This window comes from Pogona vitticeps, chromosome 1, assembly GCF_051106095.1.
Source record: "Pogona vitticeps strain Pit_001003342236 chromosome 1, PviZW2.1, whole genome shotgun sequence".
In the NCBI taxonomy this organism is placed as follows: Eukaryota; Metazoa; Chordata; class Lepidosauria; order Squamata; family Agamidae; genus Pogona; species Pogona vitticeps.
Window position 1 is genome coordinate 171,800,035 of NC_135783.1, and position 15,031 is coordinate 171,815,065.

At 38.7% G+C, this 15,031-nt stretch overlaps 1 protein-coding gene across 11 annotated transcripts in view; it reads right to left on the reverse strand.

Annotated features, from left to right (window-relative positions):
• AGAP1 (ArfGAP with GTPase domain, ankyrin repeat and PH domain 1) overlaps nt 1-15,031 on the reverse strand; it is a 528,918-nt gene that overhangs the window by 420,481 nt on the left and 93,406 nt on the right. For 10 of the 11 annotated variants that reach the window (XR_013537918.1, XM_072977375.2, XM_072977373.2 and 7 more), the window contains exon 4: nt 1,348-1,433. Coding sequence is in view for 9 of the 11 variants with exons in the window: in XM_072977375.2 (XP_072833476.1) it covers nt 1,348-1,433 (86 nt within the window). In the remaining 2 variants the exon portion in view is untranslated. Of the gene's footprint in view, nt 1-1,347; nt 3,692-8,096; nt 14,972-15,031 lie in introns of those variants that run through there. The other variant, XM_078378842.1, reaches the window with a different exon arrangement.

Here is a 15,031-nt window from a genome sequence, read left to right on the forward strand (position 1 = left end):
ATGTGTTCTGTATTCAAAGACCCTATTTATACAGTCATGGCCAAAATATTGGCACCCTTATAATTCTGTCAGAAAATGCAACCCCTCTCTCAGAAAATTGTTACAGTTGCAAATGTTTGGTTTTCACATGTTCATTTCTTTGGTTTGCGTTGGAACAATGCAAACAGAGAAGAAAAGTCAAATCTGATACAATCCCACACAGAAACCAAAACATGCAAAAATCCAAAAAATTTCTTCTCTGTTTTTTTGTGCTGTTCCAATGGAAACCAAAGAAATGAACATGTGAATACCAAGATATTTGCAACTGCAACAATTTTCTGCATTAAGTAACCTTCAACAACTTCAATTCCTTCAATTGTCAACATTGCAGTCATGTAGTTCTTCAGCAGTCACAAATTTTGTCTCCAATTGTAGTCCTGCTTTTGCATTTTCACTTTCATCAGAAGTTGTTGCTGCTTCCTGCTAGAAAGATGGTGTCATCTGCATATCTTAAATTACTGGTGTTTCTTCAACCAATTTTCACTTCTCCTTCATCTGAATCAAAGCCAGTTTTTAATATATTCTGTATACAGATTGAATAGGAAGGAAGATAAAATACACCTATGTCTCGAAACTTTGGGAAACCATTTTGTTTTTCTCTATTCTGTCCTGGCAATAGGTTCTGGTCCACAATACAGGTGACACATCAGGACAATCAAGTGTTGAGGTACACCCATTTCTTTCAGAGCAGGTCACAGCTCTCATAATCCACATAGTCAAAGGTGTTGCTGTAGTCTATAAAGCACAGACTGATCTTCTTCTGAAATTCTTTGATGCCAGCTTGTCTTTCATTGCAATTTGGTACTTTTATTACTAACAATTATTTGTACACACCTGTAAAATGTATGTGCTTTCAAATAGTGCAAAGTGTAAACACAAATAACACCTTGGGAATGTCACCTGCATTTCCTGCTGGAACTGGCAGGTAATAACTGGCTTTGTCTCCAGTGTTTTTTCTCATGCAAACTGAAGAGCAGAAAGATTAATGGCATTATAGCTTAACTCATCGTCGTTTAGTCGTTTAGTTGTGTCCGACTCTTCGTGACCCCATGGACCAGAGCACGCCAGGCCCTCCTGTCTTCCACTGCCTCCCTGAGTTGTGTCAAATTAATTCTGGTAGCTTCGATGACACTGTCCAACCATCTCATCCTCTGTCGTCCCCTTCTCCTCTTGCCTTCACAATTAAACAGTTGTGCTGTACTTAACTAATGCTGTACTAAAAAAGTTTTCCAGGGACAAAAGGAAGATAAAGTTTGGTTCAATACATTGTATTTATCACAAAACTATATTCTTAACCACAGCACTCACCTGTGCTTCAGGAGGACCCCCTTCATCTCTAATCAGCAGCAGGTAACTCTGACCATCAACTACTATCTCTTTTTTGAATCTCCCACCTGTTATACAAAATAACTAGTTAGACAAAAGATAAAAATGCAAAATAATGAAGGTTTCTCTTGAGGCAAATTAATCTTTCATGCTTTAATTTTGCTTTGAGCATTTATAGCTTTGTATGGTTTAAACTGTGATGATCTTTCAGGCAAACCAATTCATTTTTGAGGGTACTTTTATAGTTGAATCTGGTACAGAAACACATACCCTGCTTTGCTTTGCTATTTGAGGCAAAGAATCCAATTGTCAGTTTGAAGCAAATTGTCTCAAAAATAATGTGATAACTAACATTATAGAGTATCAGCAGAACAGTAATCGCTATGTACTATCAGCTAACAAGACATATAAAGCATTCTGATGCATGAGCTTTTAATTTTCATCAAGAGAAACCTACTTCTATAAAACAAAACATACATTATGACAATGGTACCTCACTAACACAGAGGGATGTTGTAGTGCAGCAACATACCTTAGACAAAAAATAGTATTTACTATAACAGTATCTGTTGTAGGTTTCCTTTAGAAGACTGCTGTGTACATTAATTTAATCCATACTAGACATTTATGCTGATGAGACAACATTTAGCACATGTACAAAAGTTGTGAGCCCAAGAAAAACACCCAGCTGCATTACAGGTTTATAAGTTCATCATCTATTATGACATCTCATTAAGCAAATCATATTTTAAGAATTATGCTCTATCACACACATTAGAGCAAAAGTAATGCCAAATTACATTCAAGCTAAGATTAGATTAACCAACATGGTTTGTTTAACATCTCAGTAAGGATTTAAAGAATGCTTCTGAAAGTCAAGGTATTTCTGTTACAGTAGAAGGCCAACAAGAATCACTGCAACATATATGCTGAAAGAACTGGAGACTAAACTCCTTTCAGTTGTTATTGCTCTGTCTTATTAAAGTCATATGGTGAAAGCAGAGCCATACATATTAGACCTATCCCCACACTATCTGCAGGCATTTGTGGTCCCAATGTTCTAACTCACATCATCAGCCTAAGTGCCTTCCACACAGGCATATCCAAATGCGTAAATAAGAATATGCAGACCTGCTCTCTCTACTGTAATGTTACAATCAACAAGGGATCAATAGGATGAATTACGATGGATTATTCGGAGGTAGTTTCTACTGCATGTCAGAAAAGTTCTAAACTGTACACTGAATATGTACCCCATATAAAGGGGTTGTTCCAATTAACAATGAGTGTGGTTCTAATTTATATCAGCAAATTCACCGGACAAACTTCTGCCAAATATGGAAATGTTCTTATTTAATAAATAAAGCTGAATAAGTAAATAACTCATTTAGTATATAATAAAGGCAAATCATACCTCAGTCTCTATAACCAATGTTATTATTCATACATAAAATATAGAACACAATGGCTGAAACTCAGTTTCTTTCTAAGGCAAATGGTGTGACCTTCAGTCACCTTTGGCTAGTAACTAATGAGTCTCTGTTGGGATTCTTTTATGTATGCAAGCCAGTTGACCCGCACTTCCCCCAAAATCCCAGTGGCAACTCCTTCAACATCAGCTGGAAGCAACTGAGCGTTACACCATTTGCCTTTTGCAAGTGTAACAAAGTAACGGGAGTCCAGCCAATCATTTATAACTATTAAATGTTAAAAGTTATATATTAATTATGTGTTAAAATTATAATTTTAGTGATATCTCCTTAAAATCATTTTAGTATAACACAGAACTTTTGGGGTCAGTCTGAACCCTTACTAGGAGAAAAATACTATATGAACTGACAGACCCAAACTGAGAATTATGTATTTTACACTGTATTGTTTTAACAAAATCAAGGTATTTTTGACAGTGAGTGCTACATATTACCAGAATCATTATGATGCATAATTTTATTGGGGTCATAGGCTATCTTTAAACGGGCTGTGTTGCTCAATCACTCCAGGTAGTTACCAACTGCACATTCTCATCCATAAAATAATATGAATTGGTATAAATATGAACTATGGTTCTTGTCTGTAAATGTATATTAATATTTGCAGGTAGAATAGGAAAGTAAGTTCCTGTGGCCATGTACTACAGAAACAAATACTCTTTTTTTTCTTTCATGAAACTGTTTAAAAGAAATAAATAAATGTGTGTACTGTGCAAATGCTGTTGTGCTCATTTTCCACAGTCAATATCCTGTTACAAACAAACCTCTCATGCAACTGATACAGCACAAATGGTCTGCCTTTTTTACTGACTGGGCAGGAAGGTATCCAGGACAACCTTTGACAAGCATAAGGCAGTTATTCCAAACAACAGGCCATGCATGCCAAAGTACTGTACAACACCAAAATGTGCACAGATAGTCCTGCACCTTCTGTGGAGTATGAAAAACATAAATTTCACAAATGTACTAAGGAAGTTATTATATGTGAAAATATGCAATCTCTTTATCAAGAACATACTGCCATTTCTATCATACTCACTGACAAATTTCTACACCTAGGATATTCAAAGGCCTACCCTAAAATGCTAATTGTTCCTTTTCTACTTCTTGGGCAAAAATTCTCCCATTCTTCTTCGCTTATCAAGAACACAAAGAATTGTATTTTATAAACACAACTAGAAATCTTGTCAAGTCATTCCTTGTTGTTGTTTAGTCGTTTAGTCGTGTCCAACTCTTCATGACCCCATGGACCAGAGCACGCCAGGCCGTCCTGTCTTCCACTGCCTCCCAGAGTTGTGTCAAATTCATGTTGGTTGCTTCAATGACACTGTCCAACCATCTCATCCTCTGTCATCCCCTTCTCCTCTTGCCCTCACACTTTCCTAACATCAGAGTCTTTTCCAGGAAGTCTTCTCTTCTCGTGAGATGGCCAAAGTATTGGAGCCTCAGCTTCAGAATCTGTCCTTCCAATGAGCACTCAGGCTTGATTTCCTTCAAAATGGATAGGTTTGTTCTCCTTGCAGTCCAGGGGACTCTCAAGAGTCTCCTCCAGCACCACAATTCAAAAGCATCAATTCTTCGGCGGTCAGCCTTCTTTATGGTCCAGCTCTCACTTCCGTACATCACTACAGGAAAAACCATAGCTTTGACTATTCGGACTTTTGTTGGCAAGGTGATGTCTCTCCTTTTTAAGATGCTGTCGAGGTTTGTCATCGCTTTACTCCCAAGAAGAAGGGATCTTTTAATTTCGGGGCTGCTGTCACCATCTGCAGTGACCATGGAGCCCAAGAAAGTAAAATCTATCACTACCACCATATCTTCCCCTTCTATTTGCCAGGACATGATGGGACCAGTTTCCATGATCTTAGTTTTTTTGATGTTGAGCTTCAGACCATTTTTTGAGCTCTCCTCTTTCACCCTCATTACAAGGTTCCTTAATGCCTCCTCACTTTCTGCCTTCAGAGTGGTATCATCTGCATATTTGAGGTTGTTGATATTTCTTTCGGCAATCTTAATTCCGGCTTGGGATTCCTCCAGTCCGGCCTTTCACATGATGTATTCTGCATAAAAGTTAAATAAGCAGGGGGACAATATACAGCCTTGTCGTACTCCTTTCCCAATTTTGAACCAATCAGTGTTTTCCGTATCCAGTTCTTTTAAGATTTTAAATAGTTCCACTGGGATGCCATCACCTCCACTGGCCTTGTTGTTAGCCAAGCTTTCTAAGGCCCACTTGACTTCACTCTCCAGGATGTCTGGCTCAAGGTCACCTGCCACACTATCTGGGTTGTCCGGAATATCCAAATCTTTCTGGTATAGTTCCTCTGTGTATTCTTGCCACCTCTTCTTGATGTCTTCTGCTTCTGTGAGGTCTCTCCCATTTTTGTCCTTCATCATGTTCATCTTTGCACAAAATGTTCCTTTAATATCTCCAATTTTCCAGAACAGATCTCTGGTTTTTCCTTTTCTATTATTTTCCTCTATTTCCTTGCATTGTTCATTTAAGAAGGCCCTCTTGTCTCTCCTTGCTATTCTTTGGAAGGCTGCATTCAATTTTCTGTAACTTTCCCTATCTCCCTTACATTCTGTTTCCCTTCTCTTCTCTGCTATTTGTAAGGCCTCACTGGACAGCCACTTTGCTTTCTTGCATTTCCTTTTCTTCGGGATGGTTTTTGTTGCTGCCTCCTGTACAATGTTATGAGCCTCTATCCAAAAATCTTCAGGCACTCTGTCCACCAAATTCCTTATATCCGTTCTTCACTTCCACTGTGTATTCATAAGGGATTTGGTTTAGATTATACCTGACTAGCCCAGTGGTTTTTCCTACTCTCTTCAGTTTAAGCTTGAATTTTGCTATGAGAAGCTGATGATCAGAGCCACAATCAGCTCCAGGTCTTGTTTTTGCTGACTGTATAGAGCTTCTCCATCTTTGGCTGCAGAGAATATAATCAATCTGATTATGGTATTGCCCATCTGGTGATTTCCATGTGCAGAGCTGCCTCTTGTGTTGTTGGAAAAGAGTGTTTGTGATGACCAGCTTGTTCTCTTGACAAAACTCTATGAGCCTTTGCCCTGCGTCGTTTTGAACTCCAAGGCCAAACTTCCCTGTTGTTTCTTTTATCTCTTGATTCCCTACTTTAGCATTCCAATCCCCTAGAATGAGAAGAACATCTTTCTTTGGTGTCAGTTCTAGAAGGTGTTGTAAGTCTTCATAGAATTGGTCAATTTCAGTCTCCTCAGCATTGGTGGTTGGTGCATAAACTTGGATTATTGTGATGTTGAAAGGTCTGTCTTGGATTCGTATTGACATCATTCTATCATTTTTGAGATTATATCCCATTACAGCTTTTCCCACTCTTCTGTTGACTATGAGGGCTACTCCATTCCTTCTACAGGATTCTTGCCCATAATAGTAGATATGGTAATCATCTGAATTGAATTCACCCATTCTTGTCCATTGTAGTTCACTGACGCCCAGGATGTCAATGTTTATTCTTGCCATCTCCTGTTTGACCACATCCAGCTTACCAAGGTTCATAGATCTTACATTCCAGGTTCCTATGCAGTATTTTTCTTTGCAGCATCGGACTTTCCTTTCACTTCCAGGCACGTCCGCAGCTGAGCATCCTTTCGGCTTTGGCCCAACCATTTCATTAGCTCTGTACTTGTTCTCCACTCTTCCTCAGTAGCATGTTGGATTCCGACCTGAGGGTCCCATCTTCCAGCGTCATGTCTTTTAGCCTTTTGTTTCTGATCATTGGGTTTTCTTGGCAAAGATACTGGAGTGGCTTGCCAGTTCCTGCTCCAGGTGGATTGCGTTTAGTCGGAACTCTCCACTATGACCTGTCCGTCTTGGGTGTCCCTGCACAGCATAGCCCATAGTTTCTCTGAATTACTCAAGCCCCTTCGCCACAACAAGGCAGCAATCCATGAAGGAGCAAGTCATTCTTACCTAGTGCTAAATAATGAACTGCCATTTCATGAAGAAAAAACCCTCACAGAAATGTGATTTCGATTATTAAATACACTGAAATAAACTCAATGAACAACAGTTACCAGGAAGAGTTTTCGATACAAAAGATAAATCTACAGCATGTGATTACAGGCACAGATCAGCGTCATTTCAGAATCAAACGATGCATGCAATTGTCCAAGTTTTGCAAGTTACTAAACAAGTTTCTTCTATCTCAATCTACCTTTTAAAAAGGTACTTTGATAAGCAACAGCATTTTAGCCAGTGAGACTTACATAGTTCCTTGGTAACAGATTTCAGGTTAAATTATTTCTAATTTTACCAACATGGACTATAGAAGCATCTTAAGTTAAAGAGCAGTGTTGGTCTTCTAATGTGTAAATGTGCACCTAATAGCACAGCATAGTATATTCTTAGGAAAGACAAGCAGTATGTAACAATTTAAGGAGGTAAGAGGGATGGCTTGTAGAAAAAGGGCCTTTTCGGCAGCTGCCCCCAGACTATGGAATGCCCTCCCGACTGAGATTTGTCTGGCGCCGACACTGATGACATTTCGGCGCCAGGTCAAAACCTTCCTGTTCCAGAAGGCTTTTAATTGTAATAACATCAACTGTGGGTCCTGATGGCAATTTTTAGAATGTATTTTAATTGTGTTTTAATCATTTTCTTTTATTGTATTTTAATTGTTTTTCAATTGTGAACTGCCCAGAGACCTTTGGGTAGAGTGGGCGGCATATACGTTGAATGAATGAATGAATAAACAAACAAACAAACAAACAAACAAACTTTAAATGTTCTTCATTCAGAATTAAATGGATTATTGTTTCCTTTTATGTTCAGTCTTCAAATGGAAGCACTACACTAAAAGGACTTACAATCAAGTAATGAAATTAGATAAGCAATTAAAATTAATACAGTACTTTTAAAACAGTACGGTTGCCAACAAATATCCTAAAAATGGCCTTGCAACATCCTTTGGTAGCAAACTTATCAAATTGTTTACAAAATATTCCTTGAAAGTTTTGGAAAAACATTACTGCAGCATCTGAAGACTTAATTACCATTAACACCAATAATGCAGAATAAAGCTGTTACCTTGAAATTGGAATTATAAGTATTATATTAGAGAGCATAAGGGACTTTTTTCTAGATCTTACACAATTCTAACTGTCAAAGGAAAATATTTTTTCAACCAACTTAAGTCTATACAATAGCAGCAACCCTCTCAATTCTCAATTCCTGGGGTCTTCTTATGTGAGTAGGAAAACCATCAAAATACTTAACTTCCAGTAACGAAGAGCTCTTTTTACTATTAGCTGCGATGAGTATTTGAACCCAAGAAACACAGATTTTTACACACAATATTTCTGATCAGTATATAGTATATTTTTATTTTATTTTTTATAACATATAACATAACAGTGTTGATAGATTTTAGCTAAGCTTATCAAAAGCTGGGAAAATGGAGGGTTTTGGTGCCCCCCACGATGACTGTGAAGTTACTTTATCCTTGACAATGAGGGCGATTTCATTATCTGCAAGATCCCTTCTCCACTAAATCCCAGCATAAAATGCAGACAACTACTCTAGAGTCAGACATTCCACCATTTTTCCCACCCTCATTCTTTTGACATGACTCTGATGAAGAGATAATATTCTCTTTTTGTACATTTTCAGTTGCTAATCACTAATCAGTAAAGATGGTATCTCAGTTTGGATTCTGAAATAAGGACTGGTTAATCCAAACTAAACCCAAATTTCAAGTCATACTCAGTTTACAAGAAGGAAGGTTTCTGTTCAAAAATTCTGCATAATGGTGGTACTTTTACAGGGAGACATTCCCGTTAAGAATCCACTGTCAAACTAACCTACAGCCGATCCAATGGTATTAATTAGGAATTTCATCTGATTTAAGATTGCAATGTACCAATGTGAACAGTAATTATTTTTCTGTTTCAGGGTACCTTCAGTTTATAATTTGATCTCTGTTCAAAGAAATGGAACTTGCAAAGTATTCTGGGTCCTTGCTACTGTGCCTACAATCTTATGTAACTGACTATGATCATATCTCCACGTAGCTTTATAAAAAAGTGTGGGCCTGCAAAATAGATAAGCAACACATACAAATAAATAAGCAACACATACAAAAGCAAGAGCAGGTAATACCTTTATCAGACCATTATTTTTTTAAAAAAATGCTAGCCTTTGAACTATACTAGTCTTCAGTTTCTGTAAAAATAATAAGATAGATGACTAACTGTTTCATCCCATCTGGATAACAGTCCCTGAAGTTTCTCGGACTTATTATGATCTCTTTCAGCTGCAGAAAAGTAAGTCAAAAACGCTGCAATTACAAACATTCCTTCTACATACTGTGCAGTTATTGTGTAGCCTTTTGAGAAGAAGAATGCTTCAGTAACTTAGTTAGGGTAATCTAAAAAGTATTGTACAACTTTTTAACAAAAGACATCAATTTCTGTTTGATTTTTGTGAGTCTAGAGTTTCTGACAAATACCTGTGCATTTAAACAAGTGTTTTATGTCAATATTTTCTAACAATTACAATTGTGTGACTGCTCAAAATTATTCTGATTTTTAAAATATTTTTGTCAACATCATTTTATTTAATATGTAAGTTATAATTTGCCCTGCTAAAAATCAAACATTATATCAATTGTTGGGACACGCACAACAGCAGCCCTCAAGACAGTTATCCAACCCCTAAATTAGGACTGGATTTTCACATACATTTCGTCATTCTTGCAGTAAAATCCTAAACACACTTAAATGTGGCTCATCTAGGGAAAAAGGCTTAATCTGGAAAGCTCTGAGGCTTACCCAGCCGTAGCTCCACCTAAATTCCTATTCGGAAATAGCTAGCACTGGGCAAGAACAAGAAGCTTAGGTGTAGCTAGACCTAGCTAAGCCTCAAAGCCTTCCAGATTAAGCCTTTTCTCCCAGGTGAGCCACACTTAGTGTCTGTCAGGTCCAGAAATCAGGTAGAACTCTCAGAATGGGGAATTATGAGATTTGTGGTCTACAAAATCTGAAAATTCCATCCCTAATCACTATGTCTTGGTCAGAAATGCTGTAAATCTGATGCCTTAAGCTAACTGAAGTAAGAAAGGAAAAGGATACTAACATGGTTCCCTTCATCATAGTGAACTGCAACTCTCACTGCCCAGCCCCAAAAGTATTTCACTTGTTATACTGAACAGTCACATTAAGTGGTCTGTAGCTCTTATAACAGTTCCAACAACATTGGAAATCTTGACCTTATGCACTTTAACAACAATGAAAAAGGAAGTAACTTAACGGGTAAGCCCCTTACACTGGGGAAATACTACAGAATAAAATCAAAAGTTATGACCTCACTAGAGTGGCAGGTATGCAAATACAATTTTTTGGCTCACAGAAAACCCAAAGTAAATGGCTTGACACGAACTGTGTGTGACAGAGGAATTTTGAGATAAAGTTTATGTTTGACTAATAAGTTTATATGTCGAGGGGAAAAATTCTAAGATATTGCAGGGGTTATAAAAATTTATTAAAGCAAAAAAATTAAAAAGCCTTTTTCAAGCAAGGCTGGCTGGAGCTAATCAAGGCATTAGAAATGCAGGACAGCAGTAAATTGTATAAACTGATGGATTATATGCAATGGCACTATTGTAAATATGTCCACTGCATTATGAAATGTAAGAGGAAAAGTTATTTTAAGCAATCAATTAAAAATCTCATTGCAAGCAACACAGATCTTAAAATAGGAGAAGTAACTATCTGCCAGCAAGTCAGTGGAAGCACAAATGAAAAATAATACAACTCCTATTAAAGCTTTAGAAAGTTAGCCTTGTTAGTCTGTCCCATCATGCCAGGGGAAAACTAAAAAATAAATAAGTAAATAAAAGATGACAAAAACATTATGGTACCTTAAATCCTAACTGCTATATTTTAATGTGAGCTTTTGGATGTGAAGAAGGGAAGTTGTCCACAAAAGCTCATGCTAAAGTATAGCAATTAGTCTTTAAGGTGCCACAACATTTTTTTTGTTTTGTTCTTGCCTGACACCCTATTAAAGACTTTTAATGACTCATAGCCCCAAGCACTAGCCTACTTTCCACTTATACTGATGCAACAAGTTGCTCAACAATAGGAGTGATTAGCAAGCTAGATTTTTGGAAGTGGGAGTTAGGGCAGGACAAATGATAGAACAGCCCTACCAAAAGCAGAATTTCTCTTGAGCCCTGAGATCCAGTCTATAGTGTGTGACAAAGGTTAAGGACTAGAACCACGTGGCTGCCTGACAGATGTCCTGGATGTCTACACCTCACATAAAGGCAGCAGAGGAGGAGATTCCTCTGGTAGAGTGGCTGCAGAAAGCCCCCAGGGGTGAGGCTTGTTTGCAAGTTCACAGGTCAAGGCCACAGCTAGGGACATCCATTTGGAGAAGCTTTGGGAGGAAATTGTTTGTCTTTTTGGAGCCTTTGTAGGAGACAAAAAGCTTGGTCGTTTGTCTAAAATCTGCAGTCACAGTTGAGGTAGAAGAGTATGGGCGCTTCTGACATCTAGGAGTGCTCCTATGTATTGGATAGTCTGGGACAGGACATGATGAGACTTGGTCTTCTTGACTTGCAGCCTGAGGCTTGAGAGAAGGTGAAGGGTAAATGCAATGTTGGCATATAGAGTAGCGCTGTCGTGCACCACCAGAAGCCAGTTGTCAGTGTAGAGAAAGATGGCAATACCACAGGTTCTGAAGAAAGCAGCAACTGGTGTCATGCACTTTGTGAATACACTTGGGCTTGTGGAGAGTCCGAAGGGAAGTAAGCAGAAGTGGTCGGTCTGTTGGTCAATGAAGAAGCTGAGGAAGCAACAATGTTGTGGCTGAATTGAGATATGGAAATATGTGTTGTGAAGGTCAATGGACGTGAACTAATCTCCTTGTTGGAGGACAGGGAGAATGGACTATAATGTTACGATTCGGAAATGTTTTGGGCGATTAATTTGTTCAGGACATGGAAGTCCAAGATAGGCTGTAGTCCTCTGTCCTTTTTTGGCACAGTAAAGTACTGGGAAAAGAAGGTGGTATCTGTGGCGCAGTGGATAAACTGCTGTACTGCAGCTAAAACTGTGCTCACAACCCGGGGTTCAATCCCAGGTAGCGGCTCAAGGTTGACTCAGCCTTCTATCCTTCCAAGGGTAGTAAAATGAGTACCCAGCTTGCGGGGGTGGGGGGCAATGTGTAGCCTGCATAATTAACTTGTAAACCGCCCAGAGAGTGCTTGAAGCGCTGTGGGGTGGTATATAAGCAGCACGCTTTGCTTTGCTTTTTGAGATAGAATTTTTCCTCGAGAGTGTGTGAATCTCCACCTGAATGACGAGGCAGGCATGGATAAAGGGTGCCAACCATATGTCTGTTGTTGATGGTGAAAGAGACAGTGTGTAAAGGATGAAGCTGTCAAGCAGAGGCTACAGAACGCAAGACTTTTCTGCCCATGAGGTAAGTGAGGCATCAGTATTGGGAGAGTGTAAAAGAGCCAGGGATGATGGCAGTCAAAGAGCCAAAGCCTGAGTTGACAACTTGGGTGATCCCAGTTGCCGGTGTTGTCCATGTGGGAGGTACAGAGTGGTGAATCAGTATGAATACTGAGATTGATTTAGAGAGTCCTGATGCAAATGGGAGTCACAGGTCATGTCATTGGAGGTTATTCCCATGGGTTGTTAGCACAGGATTCCCGAGCTCGAGAGTGGATGCAGTACATGAGTCGCTTTGGTTGCGGGATTAGTATGGACTTCTGTACAATTGGGATGGCCATCCCATGTCCCCATACATGAAGAGAGGGGAGCAAAAGAAAGGAGTCCTCATGATACCGGGAGCCTGCTGGGAACCATGAGTAGCGCAGTTGGCAGCGATGTGGCGGAGATCACAATCACAATCCTGGAAGCGGTAAGCAGTCATACTTATCATCATCTAAGAAGACATTGTTCTGCTGATGGCAAATCTGTGTTGTTTGATATTGTTGATTTAATTTTGTTTTATACTTGGACTGTAAGCTGCCCACAGTAGATTCATTGAATCTAGATGGGAGGGATAAAAGGTGGGAAAATAAATAAAATAAAAACCCAGCAATAGTTTCATTCCCTGTGCTGCTTTCTCATTGAAGCTCACTGAACAGTCTGCTGTATCTTGCTGTGTTGAAGCTGCTAGTTATTTTGGCTTCATACAAAGTTTATGCTCCTTTTTTTGTGCATCAACTCACAGATGAGCAAATCTAATGAAATCTTTGGAAGGGAATAAAAGAGCACTAACTGTAAAGTCTCTGCCAGAAACTTAGTCAGCAAGAGCTAATGTTACTGAAGTCCTTATAGATGGATACAACTGCATTCAAAACGCCCTCGGAGATACTGAACATGACTTGGAGCAAATATATGAAGCAAGACATTAGGCTCAGACACTGCCAGACAAATGGATTGTCTTGAAACTCCTCTGATGGCCAAGATCTAGATCTTCATCCTTCAACAGTTCGACAGCACACAAAAAGTTATTCAAAGAGTTGAAGTTGACCTGAAGAAAGTGGTGGAGCCAATTTATTCTCTGGATAAGTTTCTGAAATGACTATGATAGGTATGAAGAGTTGGAACTGGATGTGAGGAACCTCTGTGGCAACATAGACTACAAAGCAACTGCAAGGAGGCCAAGAAAGAGAAACAAACGTTATGATGTGAATTCAACATCAGTATCAAAGGAAGCTGTCCTTTCCTCAAGAGAAGAATTCAGATATGGAACTTGCATTGTCACTTCAGGCCAGTTGTCGCTTGTCTTAGAAAAATGCAGGGTAGCATTCCAATCAGTGTATGACAGGTTCAAAGTCACAGTCAATTTATGTTGTCTACCTGATGCAGAGATAAGAACTGAAGTTGAGAAACTTATCACTGCTTTCCCCCGTCATTTCAGTAAGGTGCTCGTAGACGAAATTTCCAGTTTGCAGCCTTTGCCAAGCTCAGGTCATGTCTCACACCATCTCAAGAGATTGTTTTACTCCATGATGAAGGACTTGCTGATTTCTTTCCAAGTGTTAATATAGCTCTTACAATATATTTAAGCATGATGGTCACTAGTTCAAGAGATAGATCATTCAGCAAATTGGCACTAATAAAGAATTATTTGAGAACCACAATGACCCATGAAAGACTAAGTGCTCTGTGCCTGCTGGATGTAGATAGCGGTGCTGTAAAGAAACAATCTGACTTCATTAAAGATTTTCAGATGCCAAGTGTAGAAAGACTTTTTGTAGATATTGTAGTGTAATGCATACAGCTATAAATTAGTAAAACTTACTATAGCTTAGATAGACTTAGAACTTTTGCACTGACAGGTTCAGAGTTTAATTTGGTTATGTAAATTGTTGAGTTAGCCATTGTTATCCATGGAAACTAAAAAGAACATAGCAAAGCTATGTTCTTTGTTAATCTACTTGGGTTTTTTCTGGCATGTATTTAAATGCATACTGTATATACTTCAGATACATAATTCAGTTAACCTTTCTGTGTACGTATAAGTTCCAATGAAGTGCAACTCACTAGAATCAGTAGAATTTATAGAGTAACTGATTCACCAAATTCCCACTGATTCAATGGTCCTACTCTAGTGCAATGTACTACATAAAGCAATAGGATTTTAGTCATTTGTTTATCTGCCCGCATTAGCAGTTTCCCCTCTATTCTGCTCAAGGCTGGACTCTTCTTAAAGTAATAAATTCCTAGTCTGAAGATGCTCTTTAATCCAGTTATGTCATTGGAACTGCACTTAGCCCTGTGACACTAGGCCTGTTTTTCACTAGATTAGCAGACATGCCAGCAACAATCCCTTCTGGACAGCCAGCCTAGCTTTACTAATCAAAACTCTCAAATTAACTATTGTAATAGATTTTAAAAGTCTTCAAACTACCAAACACAGTTGCTAGGCTGCTATCAAGAACATTATGAGCATATTACGTCAATGTTTCCCCAGTACCCTGTTCCCTTACCCATTTCCAGGACCAATCTAGAGTGCTGATGACTTTGAAATTCCTTCATAGCTTGGGTCCAGAGTACCTGGAACTTTGTCAGTCCATACATTAAAGACTTCAGTTTAAGCTTTTCTCCAGGTAATGCATGTGATGATTTGTGTTTTTATGTGTATTAGAATGGGATATGTAGTCCTAAGATTG